This window comes from Entelurus aequoreus, linkage group LG16 (assembly GCF_033978785.1).
Source record: "Entelurus aequoreus isolate RoL-2023_Sb linkage group LG16, RoL_Eaeq_v1.1, whole genome shotgun sequence".
Taxonomy (NCBI): domain Eukaryota; kingdom Metazoa; phylum Chordata; class Actinopteri; order Syngnathiformes; family Syngnathidae; genus Entelurus; species Entelurus aequoreus.
The window spans coordinates 54,677,543-54,695,110 of NC_084746.1; the positions used below are offsets into that span (position 1 = coordinate 54,677,543).

The 17,568-nt window shown below is 40.7% G+C and overlaps 1 protein-coding gene across 1 annotated transcript in view; it reads left to right on the top strand.

The window, feature by feature from the left end:
- Nucleotides 1–17,568, top strand: part of LOC133631195 (obscurin-like) — a 109,951-nt gene that overhangs the window by 60,715 nt on the left and 31,668 nt on the right. Inside the window, 8 exon segments of the mRNA XM_062023354.1 lie at nucleotides 4,620–4,889; nucleotides 8,797–9,063; nucleotides 9,141–9,419; nucleotides 10,675–10,932; nucleotides 11,000–11,266; nucleotides 11,432–11,704; nucleotides 15,885–16,151; nucleotides 16,307–16,855. Coding sequence (XP_061879338.1) covers nucleotides 4,620–4,889; nucleotides 8,797–9,063; nucleotides 9,141–9,419; nucleotides 10,675–10,932; nucleotides 11,000–11,266; nucleotides 11,432–11,704; nucleotides 15,885–16,151; nucleotides 16,307–16,855 — 2,430 coding nt within the window.

Consider the following 17,568-nt stretch of genomic DNA (forward strand, 5'->3'; position numbering starts at 1 on the left):
TAACTTTTTTAAAATATATAAGCTTTATGAACCTTGGGTTAGGTGAACGGTCTTTTGGGCTGAGTGATTGTGTGTGTTGATCAGGTGTTTGAATTGTATTGGCGTGTTCTATGGAGCTAGGAGCTAGCATAGGAGCTAGGAGCTAGCATAACAAACACGCAGGTGTTTTTATGCAGGATTAATTTGTGGCATATTAAATATAAGCCTGGTTGTGTTGTGGCTAATAGAGTATAAATATGTCTTGTGTTTATTTACTGTTATAGTCATTCCCAGCTGAATATCAGGTACCGTGAGTATGCAGCCTTGGCTGCTAAACATTTGAGAGCTTGACCGTATGTGCGCGTCATGTACGTAACTTTTTAAAAATATATAAGCTTTATGAACCTTGGGTTAGGTGAACGGTCTTTTGGGCTGAGTGATTGTGTGTGTTGATCAGGTGTTTGAGTTGTATTGGCGTGTTCTATGGAGCTAGGAGCTAGCAGAGGAGCTAGGAGCTAGCGTAACAAACACGCAGGTGTTTTTATGCAGGATTAATTTGTGGCATATTAAATATAAGCCTGGTTGTGTTGTGGCTAATAGAGTATATATATGTCTTGTGTTTATTTACTGTTGTAGTCATTCCCAGCTGAATATCAGGTACCGTGAGTATGCAGCCTTGGCTGCTAAACATTTGAGAGCTTGACCGTATGTGCGCGTCACATACGTAACTTTTTAAAAATATATAAGCTTTATGAACCTTCGGTTAGGTGAACGGTCTTTTGGGCTGAGTGATTGTGTGTGTTGATCAGGTGTTTGAATTGTATTGGCGTGTTCTATGGAGCTAGGAGCTAGCAGAGGAGCTAGGAGCTAGCGTAACAAACACGCAGGTGTTTTTATGCAGGATTAATTTGTGGTATATTAAATATAAGCCTGGTTGTGTTGTGGCTTATAGAGTATATATATGTCTTGTGTTTATTTACTGTTGTAGTCATTCCCAGCTGAATATCAGGTCACCCCCGGCTCTCACAGCATCTTCCCTATCTGAATAGCTTCAACTCCCCACTAGTCCTTCACTTGCACTTTACTCATCCACAAATCTTTCATCCTCGCTCAAATTAATGGGGAAATTGTCGCTTTCTCGGTCCGAATCTCTCTCACTTCATGCGGCCATCATTGTAAACAATAGGGAACTTTGCGTATATGTTCAACTGACTACGTCACGCTACTTCCGGTAGGGGCAAGCCTTTTTTTTATCAGATACCAAAAGTTGCAATCTTTATCGTCGTTGTTCTATACTAAATCCTTTCAGCAAAAATATGGCAATATCGCGAAATGATCAAGTATGACACATAGAATAGATCTGCTATCCCCGTTTAAATAAAAAAAAATCATTTCAGTAGGCCTTTAACTCACAACCACCGCTGCCGCGCTTCATCAACCGTCCTCATAGCGATCCATTTAGCTACAGACTAATAATAATCTACTCAAATGAGTGAAACATTGATACAATAATCAATGCATAATAAATACAATAATCCATAAAGTTGCTTTGATGCAAGATAAAACCCACTGACAGGTCCGTAATCGCCGTCCGACGTCACTCCCTCGCGGCGTGTTTGCGATGTGGCATTAATTGGCACCTTGCTTGAATGTGGTTCCATTAGTTCTGTCTCTTGACTCTACAACTGGACGATTGAGCAATACACTTGATCACTGAGTCTTTTTATTTTTAATCTTCACACAACACAGACATACATAGGTCGGTAGCTGTCAACCTCCCGTACCTCACTCAAATATGTCCGTGTGCAACATAAACACAAAACTATTTCTATAGTTACAAAATGCACACCCACATAACATGCTAATTGATTGTATCGATTTATATAATATATTTGATATAACATAACATTTAAAAGGTATGTGCGCTGTACATGAATGCATTAATTAATATTAATGAATAGAAACCGTGATGGATCTGTGTGCATAACAACTGCATTAGCAAACATAATTGACTTGTATTAGACTTAAAAAGCAGGTGTTGATCAAAGACTTCCCTGCTGTGAGATGTTACATGTTGGTGGTGTGCTACCTCTTGTGCTAATAAAAAAACGGTAATAAAAAGTGAATTTTTTCCACATCTTTATTTACACTAATTACATATAGCACCGATAAGAGTACCAATAAATACCAGTATCTATGACAAATATCGATAAGGGTATCGTATCGATAAAATCTTAAGGATATACATTCTTAATAAGGAGCACAATCCAGTTAGTTTGTTTGTCTTCATGAATATGCAAAATATATGCTGATTATCAAAACTTCCACAATTTTGGGAGGATAACATGAAAATATTAATGTTTAGCACACACCGTGTGATTTATCAAGACTGAAACTGTACTACGGCTGCTGTTCTGCGCATGTATTTAGTGTGTCGAGAAAGGACGTGCAAGCTCTATTGTTTAAGAAAAAAAAACTTATTGCAATATGCCTTTTCTTGCGTCTGGAACACGTTTCGCTGTTGGTGTCAGCATCTTCCATGAACACATTATCAGCCCGCTAAAAAGTGGGTTCTGTTTTAGATTGCACTATAGAACAGAGTCAAATATGCCCATAAAAAGTGATACAAGTCTGCTGCATGGTAAAATCTGTACATGCAAAAACCTCATTTAAATTAGGTGGTTTACACTAGTTATTGATTGTACATGCAGTCTTAGTAGAACAAACGCAACACACCCAATTATATTACACGCAATCTTATAGTTTATACATGCTGTTTCACGCTTGGTCTTTGGAACTTAGTAGATCAGGCATTGCATCCATTCATAAATAATTCACTTTCCTTCTTCGATTTACACATTACTACTCACTCTTTTGTCATACATCTATTGATGATTGATTCACTTTTCTTTTTAGATTCCCACTTTTATACTCACTTAGTCCTCTTTTGTCATGCATCTACCCATGAATAATTCACTTTTCTTCTATTAATTCACACTTTTGTACTCACTTAGTCATCTTTTGCCATGCATCTATTGATAAAGGATTCACTTTTATTCTGTAATTCACACTTTTATACTCACTTAGTCCTCTTTTGTCATGCATCTATTCTTGAATTATTCACACTTCTTCTATATTCACAGTTTTCTGCTCTCTTAGTCCTCTTTTGTCATGCGACTTATTCATTAGACACTCACTTTTCTTTTTAGATATACACTCATCTACTCACTTCATCCTCTTTTGTCATGCATCTCCTCTCCAACTATTCCGTTTTTCTCTTTGATTCTACATTATTTACTCACTTCGTCCACTTTTGAATCTCTACTCTTTCATGAACAATTAAGATTAAGTTTTCCTTGTTGATTCACTCCTTTCTACTCACCTTGAGCATGGATTCCTCAAGCTTGTATCCATTTATTGTTGTTTTGGGGCTTCTTGACTACATTTGAAATATTCAAATGTAATTTCCTCTCACAACCACATGTGTTCTTGCTTGGAGATGGACTCTTTTACTGTGACTCTTTTTGCTAACACAGACACTCTTTCTGCTTGTTCGCATCCTTCATCTGATCATTTGTATTTTGGTTTATTGCATTGCAATACAGTGGAACCTCCAAAGTCGAACACTATACATTCTGTGACACTGGTTGGCTTACAAGTTGTTCTAATTTCACAAACAAAGGAAATAATGAAAAGTGAGCTAATTGGTTGCAGGTTTCACCATCATATAACCTTTACTAACTGTAAAGTACCATTCTTAACTGGGATGCAGTTATAAGGGGACGGCGTGGCGAAGTTGGTAGAGTGGCCGTGACAGCAATCGGAGGGTTGCTGGTTACTGGGGTTCAATCCCCACCTTCTACCATCCTAGTCACGTCCGTTGTGTCCTTGGGCAAGACACTTCACCCTTGCTCCTGATGGGTGCTGGTTAGCGCCTTGCATGGCAGCTCCCGCCATCAGTGTGTGAATGTGTGTGTGAATGGGTGAATGTGGAAATAGTGTCAAAGCGCTTTGAGTACCTTGAAGGTAGAAAAGCACTATACAAGTATAACCCATTTATTTATCATTTATAAAATATGTTAACCATTGTATAATGAAATAAAACTACTCACCCTTGGAAGACACCTGACAGACACATCCTGGAGAACGTACAGGATTTTTTTTCACAATAATACTGCTTTGTCACCTTGGGTTTTTTCTACGTATTGGTAAGGGTTGTTTAGTGTGTAGTTAGTTCACTTATATAAGTGTCTGCTCTGAAGAATTACAAACTTTTATATGTAATCAATATCCAACAAATAGTGTTGTTTTTACATTTCACACTATCAGTTGTACAAATAATTGTACAAAGAAGCCAGACCATGTCACAATAAGTTCCATTGTTGTTTCTATGGTTCTCATTACACATTTCCAACAACAAGGAAAACTTGTCAAGGGGTAATTGCTTCACACGATTTGTTGAATTTTCCCGAGACGTCACGCATGATGAAGTCCAAATTTTGTTTTACTTTTTAGGTATATATTTTTACAAATTGTTGTATTGTTGACTTTGAAGATTACAGTGCATTATCTTCCATGACACACGTTTGTCAAGCACTTGCTCATCAAAAACTTCAAACATATATTCATCTCTCAAGCAGAAGTGGACGTGTCAATAGTGAAATTCTTGGAGAGCTCCGTCGTACGCGAGGGTGATGACGTCCGTTTTGAGTGCCTGGTGTCGCATGAGGACTCACCGTCTGCTCAGTGGACGCTCCAAGACGTCCCGCTGCAGAATAATGAAATGAACGTTATTAAAGCTGAGGGCCGTACGCACAGCCTCACGCTTCGAGGCGTCACCGCGGCCGACTCTGGCACAGTCACTTTCTCTGTGGGCAACCACACCTCCACGGCCTCGCTCACTGTTGGAGGTAAGGTAATACTGATCGTTCCCACTTGTCTATGTTACTCATCATTGCTGGACAATTCCGAACTTGGATACTTGTTGGCATTCTTGAATCAACATGTTGTTCCTCCTACTTTTTCCTTCCCAACATTGTGTTTTAAAATACTTATTGGTCCATCCTGCTGATCAATATACAGTACATTTGTATGCGACATTTGTTTACTTTTGTTTTGTTATCCCAGTGTGTCTCAATTATTTTCTGTTACGTCCCCCCTATTCTATGCTGCGATTATGCATAATATAATTTGTCTATAACATTATTAGTACACTTCTGCATAATATTGTATCCTTTTAACATTAAAGAAAGGAACACACTGGGCTTTCCTCATCTCCCGTCGTAGTCACAGTGAAGCCAAGCGCTACATACGCTTCGTCAGATTCTAGTACAGCAAAAAAAAAGCATGTTCCCATAGGTTACCCCGGCATTACACTGATCCTTCCACCCCTATTGACCTGAACATAAGCCAACCGCAAATTTCCAGGACACATTTTTCAAGGCAAAATCCAAAACCCCCAAATTTTAATCATGCGCGCATCATATTTTATTAATCATATTTCTTCATGGAGAAAAATCTATTCCCAAGTGGAACGGACTGATAAAATCATGGCTTGATAAGTTAAAAATAAAGACAATTGTTTTCTTTGTCTTACTTTGGGCAAAAAAAGAACAAGCACATTTTGAAAATGTACTTATTACAAATTATCCTCTTGGCAAAACATTTCAAGTTAGTAAAAAATTCTAAGGAACAAAATTGTGCAGTTTCTAAAACATCATGAGGAACACAATTAACTCTACTACAAAGATGATAGTCATGTTAACTTAAGTCTTTGCATTTTACCGTTTCATTATTTTATCCGTTGAGTGGATAATTTACAATGAAAGAAGATATTGTGCGTCACTAATGCATCAGTCTGCCGCCATCTGCTGCCAGCCACAACAGGAGAAGCTGATTGCTTGCACCTGCGCTGATTTCCTCTTTGCCACAAAATAGCGGCAGAGGGGTCTTAAAGTCAGCTGACACGTCATCTCTAAACAGTGTCATGTTTGATCTAGCCCTTAGGTTATGTTACTTTTTTGATACCTGAAGGTAAACTTGTTTTTGCAGCCAGCAAGATCAGGGCATACCGTAAACATACAGGAAAAAGTAAGATCTTGAACATATAATACAAGGACCTACCACAACTACAAGCAATATAAACATTTGGTAAGATTAAAACTTGTAAATTTTCTAAAAGTTCCCCATAAAAAGGATAGAATATGAACCACGATCAGATACACTTTGGACAGGCCAGAAAAAAATACCATAATTAAAAGAATAATATACATTAAAAAAATATGGGCAAAATGGGACTACAGCTTATTTGATTCTGTTATGACAGCTGGGACAAAATTGCGATAACTGCATCTGTACCCTTTGTCTTGTTACAAATGCATATCGGGCAGGACCAGCCTTATAAAATATCATGGTTACCCTTGACAACCGCATTAGTCTACATGATTTTTTATTATTTTGACTAATACCAACATTCAGAGATTTCTAGATTCACAGTATCTGACTTAGTGAGTGGCAGCACGGTAAAACACTGCCTGGGTTCCCTCCGGGTACTTCGACTTCCTCCCACCTCCAAAGACATGCAGGTTGATTGGCAACACTAAATTGACCCTAGGGTGTGAATGTGCGTGTGAATGTCTATCTGTGTTGGCCCTGCGATGAGGTGGCGACTTGTCCAGGGTGTACCCCGACTTCCGCCTGAGTGCAGTTGGTATAGGCTCCAGCACTCCCCGCGACCCCAACAGGGACAAGCGGTAGAAAAATGGATGGATGGATGGATGTCTTAAAGGCCTACTGAAATGAATTTTTTTTATTTAAACGGGGATAGCAGATCTATTCTATGTGTCATACTTGATCATTTCGCGATATTGCCATATTTTTGCTGAAAGGATTTAGTATAGAACAACGACGATAAAGATTGCAACTTTTGGTATCTGATAAAAAAAAAAGGCTTGCCCCTACCGGAAGTAGCGTGACGTAGTCAGTTGAACATATACGCAAAGTTCCCTATTGTTTACAATGATGGCCGCATGAAGTGAGAGAGATTCGGACCGAGAAAGCGACAATTTCCCCATTAATTTGAGCGAGGATGAAAGATTTGTGGATGAGTAAAGTGCAAGTGAAGGACTAGTGGGGAGTTGAAGCTATTCAGATAGGGAAGATGCTGTGAGAGCCGGGGGTGACCTGATATTCAGCTGGGAATGACTACAACAGTAAATAAACACAAGACATATATATACTCTATTAGCCACAACACAACCAGGCTTATATTTAACATGCCACAAATTAATCCTGCATAAAAACACCTGCGTGTTTGTTATGCTAGCTCCTAGCTCCTCTGCTAGCTCCTAGCTCCATAGAACACGCCAATACAATTCAAACACCTGATCAACACACACAATCACTCGGCCCAAAAGACCGTTCACCTAACCCAAGGTTCATAAAGCTTATATATTTTTAAAAAGTTACGTACGTGACGCGCACGTACGGTACGGTACGTGTTATGCTAGCTCCTAGCTCCTATGCTGGCTCCTAGCTCCATAGAACACGCCAATACAATTCAAACACCTGATCAACACACACAATCACTCAGCCCAAAAGACCGTTCACCTAACCCAAGGTTCATAAAGCTTATATATTTTTAAAAAGTTACGTACGTGACGCGCACGTACGGTACGGTACGTGTTATGCTAGCTCCTATGCTAGCTCCTAGCTCCATAGAACACGCCAATACAATTCAAACACCTGATCAACACACACAATCACTCAGCCCAAAAGACCGTTCACCTAACCCAAGGTTCATAAAGCTTATATATTTTAAAAAAGTTACGTACATACGCAAAAAAAAGTTGCGCACATACGGTCAAGCGATCAAATGTTTAGAAGCCAAAGCTGCATACTCACAGTAGCACGTCTGCGTCTTTGTCATCCAAATCAAAGTAATCCTGGTAAGAGTCTGTGTTGTCCCAGTTCTCTACAGGCGTCTGTGTATCGAAGTCAAAAGTCCTCCTGGTTAGAGTCTCTGTTATCCGAGTTCTTCCATCTTGACTGCATCTTTCGGGAATGTAAACAAAGAAGCGCCGGCTGTGTACTGTTGTGGCTGACTACGTTCGAAAAATACGTCCATTTCGCACCGACAACTTTCTTCTTTGCTTGCTCAGCTTCCTTCTCCATAATGCAATGAACATGATTGAAACAGATTCACGAACACAGATGTCCAGAATACTGTGGAATTATGAAATGAAAACAGAGCTTTTTCGTATTGGCTTCAATGTGGAAGGCATACCCGTGTTCGCCGGTCTACGTCACGCGCATATGTCATCCTCAGAGGCGTTTCGAACCGGAAGTTTAGCGGCAAATTTAAAATGTCACTTTATAAGTTAACCCGGCCGTATTGGCATGTGTTATAATGTTAAGATTTCATCATTGATGTATAAACTATCAGACTGCGTGGTCGGTAGTAGTGGGTTTCAGTAGGCCTTTAATGAGTGAGTAGTAAGTGAGTACACCTTGTTATTGTATATTCTCAAGTACTATAGAAATTAAACTTGGATATTGCAGTCATTGTTGGAATTCCTCAATGAACCACAGCTCCCCAATGTTGGCAGCATTCGTGCAACCAAAGACCACAACATTACCACCATGCTTGACTTTAGGAAAGACAAAATTATCCTGCTATTCACTTGTGTTGACAGGTATTTAAACAATAATAGCTGTGTAATGTGGATAGCAAAGCTGTACCTGCTCCACAAGCTGTACACTGACTACTCTGAAGACAGACCCATATTTATTGTAATTGATACCAGTCTTTTTTGGCAGCCGCCGCTGTTTTGTTCAAGAAGAACCTGGATAGTCAAGAGGGTACAGAAGGAGACAAAGTCACTATTTCCTGCGAGACAACCAACCCCGACTGCAAAGTGTCATGGCGGAAGGGCACCACGCTGCTCACACACGGGGAGAAGTACACCATGCAGCATAGCGCTGCCTCTCACAGTCTTACCATTCACAAGCTGAAAATGGAGGACAGTGGAGAGTATAGTTGTGACACGGGTGACAAGAAAAGCACTGCTATTATCACCGTAAAAGGTGGTCAAATATAAAACATTTATTCTGAATGAGTTAGCAATGTAGCACTGACCTTACATCCTCTAATCCGCCATTAGAGAATGTGCACATTGTGAGAGAATTGCACGACGTTACCGTGCTAACCAGGCAGGATGCCGTCTTTGAGGTGCAGCTGTCTCATCCCGGTGTGACCAACGCAGAATGGTGGCTTGCAGACAACCTCCTGCAGAATAACGACCTGAACCAAATTAGCAGCGATGGCAGAGTGCACCGCTTGGTCCTCAAGATGGTCACCATGGACGAATCAGGGGACGTGGCCTTCGTGGTGGGTCAGGAAAAGAGTGTGGCTTGTCTGCTGGTGGAAGAGAAACCCAAAGGTAACTGGCAAAACAGCTTTGAGTCTATTTAACGCCTCTATTTTTGTGTGTGTTCTGCAAAAACAAATAACCATCGATGTATCTAATTAGGATCAAGTCAAAAAGCACTTTGGCATTGACAGATGTGGCTGTAGGCAACCTCCCTATTTAGTTTTTGATTAACTCTATAAAATGATAGTAGCTAAAATTTAACTATCATGAGTCATCAGCATCAAGCAGCTTTACTACCTCTGCATGTGCTTTAAAGTGTTGTTGGTTTGAAACTTGTACGTAAAATACTTGCCGTACAAAGATCTACAGAATGCGCTATTAAAACTGGCTGAGTCGTTTGCTAATTACCACTACTACAACATTGGTTGTGTTGCTTCTGTGGCGTGCACTAACCTTCTGAGAGATTTTTATGTTGCCTAATGGGGTTATTTCTTTGCGGAAAAAAAAACAATGTACCAAAAACAGAGCACACTTTTTGATGGACGCTTGTCAGGAGGACATTCTTGTTAATAAATGACAGCGTAATCAAAGAGAGCTTTGTTTTCTTTTCTGCTTTCTAATGCAGTCCAAATCATTATTAAGTTCAAACATTTATTAAATATTATAACATAACAGCGATTGTTGCCTGCTTCCAATCAGCGCCCTGTCCTCTTTGCTGTTTAAGTAAACAAACGACAGTAAATATGTCACGTGGTGTGTAGGTCTGGATGCAGAGACGGGAGGAGACCTGCTGGTAAAAGTAATATGTATTGTCAAAAAAAGCGAGCACCAGCATGGACGAAGCAGTGTGACACAAATGAGAGCAAAATTAAGTGACCAAAGATCCACAACAAAAATAGAGGCAGAGACCAAACTTAGGGTCATGGGGCAGAGATAAAGCATAGCAGGACAAGGCATGTGAAGCAGAGCGGGGTACAATGAACTCAAATTGGCGCCCTCCTGATTGACAATCAGAGGCAGGTGAGCTTCCTAATTGCCAATCAGGAGGAGGTGAGTAACCAGCGCTCAGAGAAGAAGTGAAGCAGACACAAAAAATGAAAAAACAGGAAATCAAACAATGAAAACAAGAGTGCAGAAAGGAAATAGAAACCAAAATGTAAAATAAGTCCAACCCTGATCATGACAAAATGGTTGTCTAGGACCATGTATTTCTATCTGTACCATATCATCAATAAAGTGATGCAATATTATAAGTGCCACATTTGTTAATGTAGGAAAAAAAGCAGATGTTGCAATTTTTAACTACATTCTTCCATATTCCCAGTGCTTATCCTAGAAAAGCCGCATAACACTGCAGCCTTAGAGGGGGAAACCGTCACTCTGGCTTGCACCATCTCTGACTCCACGGCCACCGTTACCTGGATGAGAAACAACACGAGCATCAAAGCTAGTCTCAAGTATGACCTGAAGAAGAACGGTGCCTTCCAGCAGCTTCGAATCCACAACGTTGTGCCCGAGGACGCCGGAACGTACACCTGCGACACTGGAGATGCTCAGTGTGACGTCACCGTCACAGTGGAAGGTAGCGGAAAAAAACAATTTAAAGTAGCTCATCAGCATCCTAACTCTCTTGTGTTAATAACTACCAGCTGCTCCGGCGTTCTTCAAGACGGAGCTGAAGAACCAGCAAGCGGTCGCGGGTGATGATGTCACCCTGCGCTGTGAGGTCTCAAGGCCGGGTGTTCGCGTGGAGTGGAGGAAAGGTGGCATGGTCCTCACGCCTGGTAAGAAGTATGAGATATGGCAGGAAGGGTGCGTTCAAGAGCTCTGTATACACAACCTGGATCCGGAAGACAGCGGTTACTACACCTGTGACGCGGGGGATCAACTCACCACCGCCTCTGTGGCAGTGCAAGGTAATATTTTGTTACATTTTGAATATGAAGGGAGCTTTTTATTATTGATGTATTACTATTACTAAGTGTTTTAGAGTGGGTTACCTTCTTTGTATTTCGAAATGATGGCTGACATGATGCTGTGAAATGTAGAGGCTGTGGTATATCTGTATTTTCACCCGACAGTGATAGAGGTCTACATTGTGTCCGGTCTTAAGACCGTCGACGTTTTCGTTGGGCAATGGGCAACCTTCTCTTGCCAGCTGTCTGGTCAGGCGCCCGGCAAGGTGCAGTGGTGGCTGGATGGCACTTTGCTGAAGAACAGCCCCACTATCGAGATAGGACTGACCGAGAGCCACATCCACTCGCTCACCTTTAAGAACCTCGCCACAGATGACTCTGGCACTGTCATGTTCAAGGCTGGAAATTTAACATCAGCAGCCAAGCTCCTTGTCAAAGGTATCACTGGACAGGAACATGACAGACTCAGTCACATCTTTTTACACCCGACAGAAATTATAAGTACATTAAATTATAACTACTGTACATATTTTTTACAATAAAATTGGTGCACTGGAAACAAATTAAATAGTATAGTTTCCTGCAGGGATTTGTAAAAAAAATAGAAAATGATCTAATAGATGTATTTAAACTGCAATGGAGCCTCCAAAATCAACCGCCCCAAAAGCATAGCCATGTTAGCTACGTAACAATGCCACATTTTAACAGACAATGCCACATTTTAACAGAAAGCCTATTTGCTGGAGAAAAACTAAATGATCAAACTTACAACTCCAATTTCTGTAGTTGACTGACAAATACTATGTTTTAGGACTTGTAGAGAAGCCTGTCTATTTTGGCAGGTGGTATGTTCATGATGAAGGTTTTTCCATCAAGACGTCCTGAAAACCATTTCAAAACAACTAGTTTAATGAGGTAATTGGGAAAATATGTATGCCTCAAAATTAAACAAAAAACTTCATCATGTGGGACAAAGCTTGTGAGACATCAGATCAGTAAGCATCTAAAGCAAGGGGCCATTTGCAGCCCACCACACTTTTTGTGAAGGCATGTACTAGAAAACACGCCCTTCAGTTCTAATGTTATGAGAAAAGTTTGAAATATTATCTTAAAAGAAGATCTCACACTTTTAACCACTTTCATCAATAACACAAGGCTGAAACTGAATTTATTTCAATATATGTTACAATATATGTTACTCACATGGCCTTTAACTTTGTACATTAAACATAGAGCTCAAATGGCACCTGTTTGTTACAATTTACAATGACTATCTTTACCATTGTTCTGTATTAGTAAGCGGGAGAATTTATGCAAATTATATTCGTTGGAAGAAGTGAGCCAATGAGTAAACCCTAACAATCAGGTGCTGCTCCACCCATCCATCCCTCGTGTCCTGTTGCTTTCCACTAGTCTCACCTCTATTACCATTTTACAGAATCCTAACATTCCATCCCCCATCCTTTGAGTGCAACTGTGCTATCCTCTTGTAATTATCTTCTTTGCTTGCATTAATTGACTCTTTAACCTTTAATTAACTTGGACATTTTGGTCTTTTTGACCCCCGTGAATACACTCATAAGGCTTGTTTTTATTAAAGGTCCCGTACTATAAAATTTTTTACAGCCTTAAATAAGCCAATTTGGTGACGAAAAAGGCTTAATGTCTGACGCTGACTGATAGCAAAACCCTTTTTTCAATTAACAAAGTGCTCTTCTGTAAAATGGAGCACAGACTCCTCTTTATAATGGTGGGTCAGAGGTTTTCCTAAATGATGTTCCATACAGTAAACCTAAAGCTTTATCACCTCTTTTCTCAAAATCATTAAATCAGTCAAAGTTTATTTACATAGCCCTTAATCACAAGTGTCTCAAAGGGCTACACAAGCCACAATTACATCCTAAGCACAGATCCCAAAAGTGGAGCAAAAAAAGATACAATAGATCTTTCTCACATTTGGTTCTCGTAAACAGACTCTAAGGACACATACTACTGTTAGACAGGTGCCTCAACAAGATTTGGTTTGTGGTCCCACAGGCCTCGGATTGTAACTTTCGGGACAGATGCATTAAGAGTTTGAGCAGTATTATGTCGTATAGTAATTAACTACACACAATAACACATTAACGACGTGCTATGTCACATGAATGGTTTTTAAAGTAATACCTTTGTGACATTTCAAAAATACAAGTAGTGTAAAAAAAAACCTGGTGTTTACTTTTTCATATCAAAATAAAACACATAGCAGTTTGGCTAATGAAGATAAAGTCAAATAAACAAGCTTTGTTCTTCTCCAACGCCTCCTATCAGTACAACAGTTTGGCCAGCAAAAATAAAGAGCGACACCTCTCACATAGAATACACAATCTTCACAGCCTGCGTTCAATTCGATAAAATGACAAAACATTTTAGCTAGTATTGATGTTAGTTGAACACTGATACAGTTTGCAGTTAAATAAAGGACGAGTGAACATCTCAGTCAGCAAGCTAAAGACTTTATAAACAAGTTGTGACAACATTAACGACACATCGCCTGCTGCATGTTTCCTCACCTCATTAACTCTAAGTCACAGCAGCTGATGAACGCTGTATTGAGAAAATAAAAGCAACATCAAAAAATCTCCTTCGCTGTATACTTTTAGTGTGGGGCCATTATACCGTTTACTTTTACATCCCTCGTCCATTAACAAGTAAAAAGTCAAGGACGGTTACGGCATGTTGTTGCCGCCGATGTTGGTCAATTTTTTAGGGCATGACGGCAAATGACGATGGCGGTCGCGGTAGTTTCGGCGGTTGCCGTGGTTAAATTATAGGGACGGCGTGGTGAAGTTGGTAGAGTGGCTGTGCCAGCAATCGGAGTGTTGCTGGTTACTGGGGTTCAATTCCCACCTTCTACCTTCCTAGTCACGTCCGTTGTGTCCTTGGGCAAGACACTTCACCCTTTGCCTCTGATGGCTGCTGGTTAGCGCCTTGCATGGCAGCTCCCGCCATCAGTGTGTGAATGTGTGTGTGAATGGGTAAATGTGGAAATACTGTCAAAGCGCTTTGAGTACCTTGAAGGTAGAAAAGCACTATACAAGTATAACCCATTTATTTATTTATTTATCATTTAAATTCGAGCCCTGGTCCCAGTTCAGTCTTCAATATTACTCGTGTAACACGCTTGGGGCTAGGGCTGACCGCAGCCTACTGAGTATTGTAATGCAGTCTTCCCTCGCCAAATCACGCTTTGAAAATGTTGTCGCTTGTAAAGGTGACTGTGTGGTTGTTATTTCATGTCTAGAGGACTTTCTTAATGTTAAAAACATATTTAGAAAGCTGTAAACAAGTTGTTTTATGCTCCAGCTATGAAAATATTAAATTTATAATTAATCCTTCCTACTTTGCATAATTGTATTTGCCACAGCCTGGCCCAGAACCAATTAAAAGGGATAAACGAGAGTTTTGCTGTATTACTTCTGATGACCAGAAATAGATTTGGCTGTGGGAATGTATACATAAAATACACAACTAAATAGACTTAAAGTATGTTTATAATTACATATAGAGAAATAATGTATTATTATTTGGGGTGTCAAAAAAAAATCTATTTTCGAATGAAACGCGATTCTTATTTGTAACGATTTTTAATCCATAAAAAAAAAATGTAAAAATCGATTAAAAAAAATACAATTACATACAGATTTCTATTTACTCTAAATATATCATATATGAATGATGCACACAAAGACTACATTGACAACTACAATTCACTTAATTCCAATATATTCCATAGTCATGTAATTATATTCCAGATAATGTCCAAAGATTATATGAAAGTTAAGAAAATAGGTAAATAGGCCCAAGGGGATAGAAAAGTGTTCGATATCTCCTACCACACTGAACCCAATTCAGATCTGTTATGCCACTTTGGCATTAATTTAAAAAAGTGTATAAAACACAAAAAATTGACAAAAACTATGAAAAAAAAACATTTTCTTTAGGCATTATATCTTTAGGGAAAAGGTTTAGCTACACTATAAAGTTAAATATACGGTCATTTTAGAAATACAGCTGTAAATCCTTCATGATTATGGCGTTTGAAGCGATGCTAAATTAGCAATTATATCTATGGGCTTTTAAATTGATGCAGCTGCAGTGCTGCTAAACCAAACTAAAACTATTACAAAGGCTGAATATAACTTTAATTTGAAGTCTAATTCCAGGGTGTACCTCGCCATCCGCCTGAATAAAGCTGATATAGGCTCCAGCACCCCCCGCGACCCCGAAAGGGACAAGCGGTAGAAAATGGATGGATGGATTGTATTCATGAGGGAATTCAGTCCATCAAAGTAGCTCAATCAAACAACTGCCGAGTGCGATTACATAATCAGCTACTGAAGTGACCGTTCACCATGATAATGAGTGTTTATGCTGTATTATGCTATTATTAACACATCAATTTTATGTAATAGGGGGCCTTTAATATACAATGTTCTAATTCGCAAGTCAATCCTCCAATGATATTACTCACTTGAAAATGTTTGGGGGTTATAAAGCCTTCAGTCGGCATGTGCTGCTCAATCACCTAAACCTCACAGCAGCGCCCTGACCCTGTGACCCCTGACCTCAACCTTAGATCCCACAGTTGAAGTGGTGAACAACATGGAGGACCTCAGGGTGCTCGAAAACCAGCCGGCTGAGTTCATCTGCCAGTTCTCGAGGCCGGTCAAGGCTGAATGGAAGAAAGACGGGCAGCTATTGCAGCCCGATGGCCGCAGGGTGGTAGTGGAGCAGGACTGGACAGTGGCTCGCTTGTACATTAGCCGTGTGTCTGCTGGAGACACGGGGACATACTCCTGTGAGGCAGAGGGGACCCGTGTGGTTGCTTCGCTTCATGTGGAAGGTGAGCTCTCCTCCACATGGAAAGAGCACCTACCTTGAAGGAGCCTCCTTTGCTCCTTCTTACCAATGACGCTATGCAGTAATAGTGTGTTTTTTGTCATAAAAACCAAGAATTACATAGTTGTAATCTTCTTTTTTTCTTTTTACACCCCCTAGCTAAACCTATCAACATAGTCCAGGGCCTGGAGAACGTGGAGACCTTTGATGGGGGAGAAGGGCTCTTCGAGTGCGCCTTATCCCGCCCAGAGAACAAAGACTGCCAGTGGCTTCTCGGTGACAAACCAGTGAAGCAATCCCCCAATGCTGAGATTGTGTCCTTCGAGAGCGGCCGTCGTCACCTGCTCCTACTCAAAGAGCTGCGGATTAGTGACAGCTGCACTGTTACCTTCAGAGCAGGCACTGCGTCCACATCTGCTGAGCTGTCTGTCAAAGGCTGGCAGCTAGGTGTGGTGAAGAGCCTGGAGGACACGGTGGCTGCAGTCGGAGAGAGGGTGGAGTTCTGCGTGAAGCTGACTGAGCCCGTGCCTCCAGCGGAGGTCTTTTGGTACGCTAATGGAGTGGAACTCATGCATGGCGACCTGTGGACCATGAGGGCCGACGGCTGCTCCTATCGCCTCATCCTGAGACAGACACCGCTTTTGCCCCAACAGGAAATCACATTTGCAGCACGAGATGCTCTCTCTCTGGCCAAGCTCTCCATTATTAGTAAGTCTTTGAATTTGCCTATTTTTTGCTTTTTCGGGCAGCACGGTGGAAGAGGGGTTGGTGCATCTGCCTCACAATACGAAGGTCCTGAGTAGTCCTGAGTTCAATCCCGGGATCAGGATATTTCTGTGTGGAGTTTGCATGTTCTCCCCGTGACTGCGTGGGTTCCCTCCGGGTACTCCGGCTTCCTCCCACCTCCAAAGACATGCACCTGGGGATAAGTTGATTGGCAACACTAAATTGGCCCTAGTGTGTGAATGTGAGTGTGAATGTTGTCTGTCTATCTGTGTTGGCCCTGTGATGTGGTGGCGACTTGTCCAGGGTGTACCCCGCCTTCCGCCCAATTGTAGCTGAGATGGGCTCCAGCGACCCCCCGCGACCCCAAAAGGGACAAGCGGTAGAAAATGGATGGATGGATGGATGTTCCAGAGTCAATCTGTCATCTTCATAAATTCTATGATTGTACAAGATATGTGTGTGCTGTGGGCATGTGGGCACAGACACAAAAAACGAAAGCCAGTCAAAGCCAACATTTAATTTGGTTCGTGTGGAAATGTTTTACAAAGTTTAATTTTTAATTGTGAAAAATATCATCTGTTCTCCTAAACCACCAATGGTAACATGAGCTAGCCCTTTAAAATTCATGATAAATCAATCAAACACTAAAAGCTAAAGGAGACCTACAGTATAATGATGTTAATCAACATTTAAAA